This window comes from Rhinolophus sinicus, linkage group LG03 (genome assembly GCF_036562045.2).
Source record: "Rhinolophus sinicus isolate RSC01 linkage group LG03, ASM3656204v1, whole genome shotgun sequence".
In the NCBI taxonomy this organism is placed as follows: Eukaryota; Metazoa; Chordata; class Mammalia; order Chiroptera; family Rhinolophidae; genus Rhinolophus; species Rhinolophus sinicus.
Genome location: NC_133753.1, coordinates 71,004,294 through 71,006,093, shown reverse-complemented (window position 1 = coordinate 71,006,093; position 1,800 = coordinate 71,004,294). Strand labels below are relative to the sequence as shown.

General features: G+C 38.1%; 1 protein-coding gene across 1 annotated transcript; it reads right to left on the bottom strand.

Moving 5' to 3' along the window:
- LOC109458870 (olfactory receptor 4F3/4F16/4F29) lies at window positions 1-969 on the bottom strand. Its single transcript, XM_019752856.2, has one exon. It carries the CDS (start codon window positions 964-966, stop codon window positions 1-3), a length of 966 nt encoding a protein of 321 aa, XP_019608415.1. The 5' UTR covers window positions 967-969.
- Window positions 970-1,800: the final 831 nt, after the last annotated feature.

Here is a 1,800-nt window from a genome sequence, read left to right as displayed (position 1 = left end):
TCAATCTGAATTTCTTGGATTATGCATGAAGGAATGCTTCCTGAAACTTAAAACCTTACAAAGTAGTCTCTTCATTGCTACCTTCATCTCCTTATTTCTAAATGTATAGATAATAGGATTCATTAAAGGAGTGATAAGGGCATCAAAGATGGCTAAAAATTTATCTATGGGTAAGGTAGGGAATGGCCACACATAGACAATAATGCAAGGACCAAAGAAAAAGACCACCACAGTGATGTGAGCTGAGAGGGTAGAGAGGGCTTTGGATGAACCACCTGAGGAATGTTTTCGAACTGTGACCAGGATGAAGATGTAAGATACAATCAAAATAAAGAAGGTGCCCATGGAGATGAAACCACTGTTGGCAGTGACCAGAAACTCCAATCTATATGTGTCTGTACATGCAAGTTTGATGAACCGAGGAAAATCACAGTAGAAGCTATCCATTTTGTTGGGACCACAAAAGGGTAAGTGTACAACAAAAGCCAGTTGGGCCACAGAGTGAATGAATCCAATGGTCCAAGCAACAGCCAAAAGAGAAATGCACATTCTTAGGCTCATGATGGTCAGGTAGTAGAGGGGCTTACAGATAGCAATGTATCGGTCATAGGCCATGACTATAAGCAGCACCATCTCTGTACCCCCAACAGTGTGAATAAAGAACATCTGAGTTATGCACCCATTCAAGGAGATGACTTTATGTTTTCTGAAAAGGTCATAAACCATCTTTGGGGTTGCAATGTTGGAAACACCTGTGTCAATGAGGGAGAGATTTGCCAGCAAAAAGTACATCGGGGAATGCAAGTGATGGTCAAAGATGATTGTGAGCACAATGAGAAGGTTTCCTAGCATAGTGGCTATATAAAATATTGTGAAAAACAGAAAAAGAAGAATCTGAATCTCCCAGGAATTGGTGAGTCCCAGCAACAAAAATTCAGACACCACAGAGTAATTTCCTCCATCCATCAATTTTGTGTGCTAGGGTGACTCTGAAGTTACCTGAAAAGCATAAAAAAGAGGAAACAATTTTTAAGTTGAAAGGGAAGTCCTGGCTATGGAATTACACAAATGTCAAAAAGTAATCACCTTTGTCATTGTATACAGTTACTTCGAGTTCACGCAGTACAAGAATCGTAGAGCCAGCACCGGAAATTTTTCCACACATAGATGTTTGGTATCATTTAATCACGTGCCTCAAATCTAGTTTGCACTTTAGTGTATAATGAAGAAAAGAAAATGTAGGCAAAGGCACCTAAAAATTTAAGGAGGCGAACATCAGGAAATAGACTTATACTTCCTAATTTCCATGCTCAAATATGCCATAGAATGGCAATATGTGCAAAAAGGCACAGAGAACTGTCTGGAGATGTGTTCTATTTTATTCTTTTTAATGACTGCCTCGTATTTAGTGTCAGTAGACCATATTTTACTTACTAATTTCCCTATTATTAAGCATTTACCTTGATCCTAGTTTTTTGGACCCTACGGACAATACTGCAATAGCCTTATACATACATTCTTATGTATTAATGCTTTTCTTTCTGTGTCATGGATTCCCAGGAGTGGGATCACAAGGTCAAAGCACATATATTTTTAGTTTTAGTAGTTCTGCCTAATTGACTTCCCAAAAGGCTGTAAGAACACTTATTTCCACCAGACTAAATGTTAAGACTTTTTAAAATTGTTGCCAGTATATTGGGTGTAAAGTGATAGCTCATTGTTACTCTTATTTTCATCTCCCTGACAACCAATAAATTTGAACATGTATTCTTTTGCAGTTTGGATTTGCTCTTCTGTGAA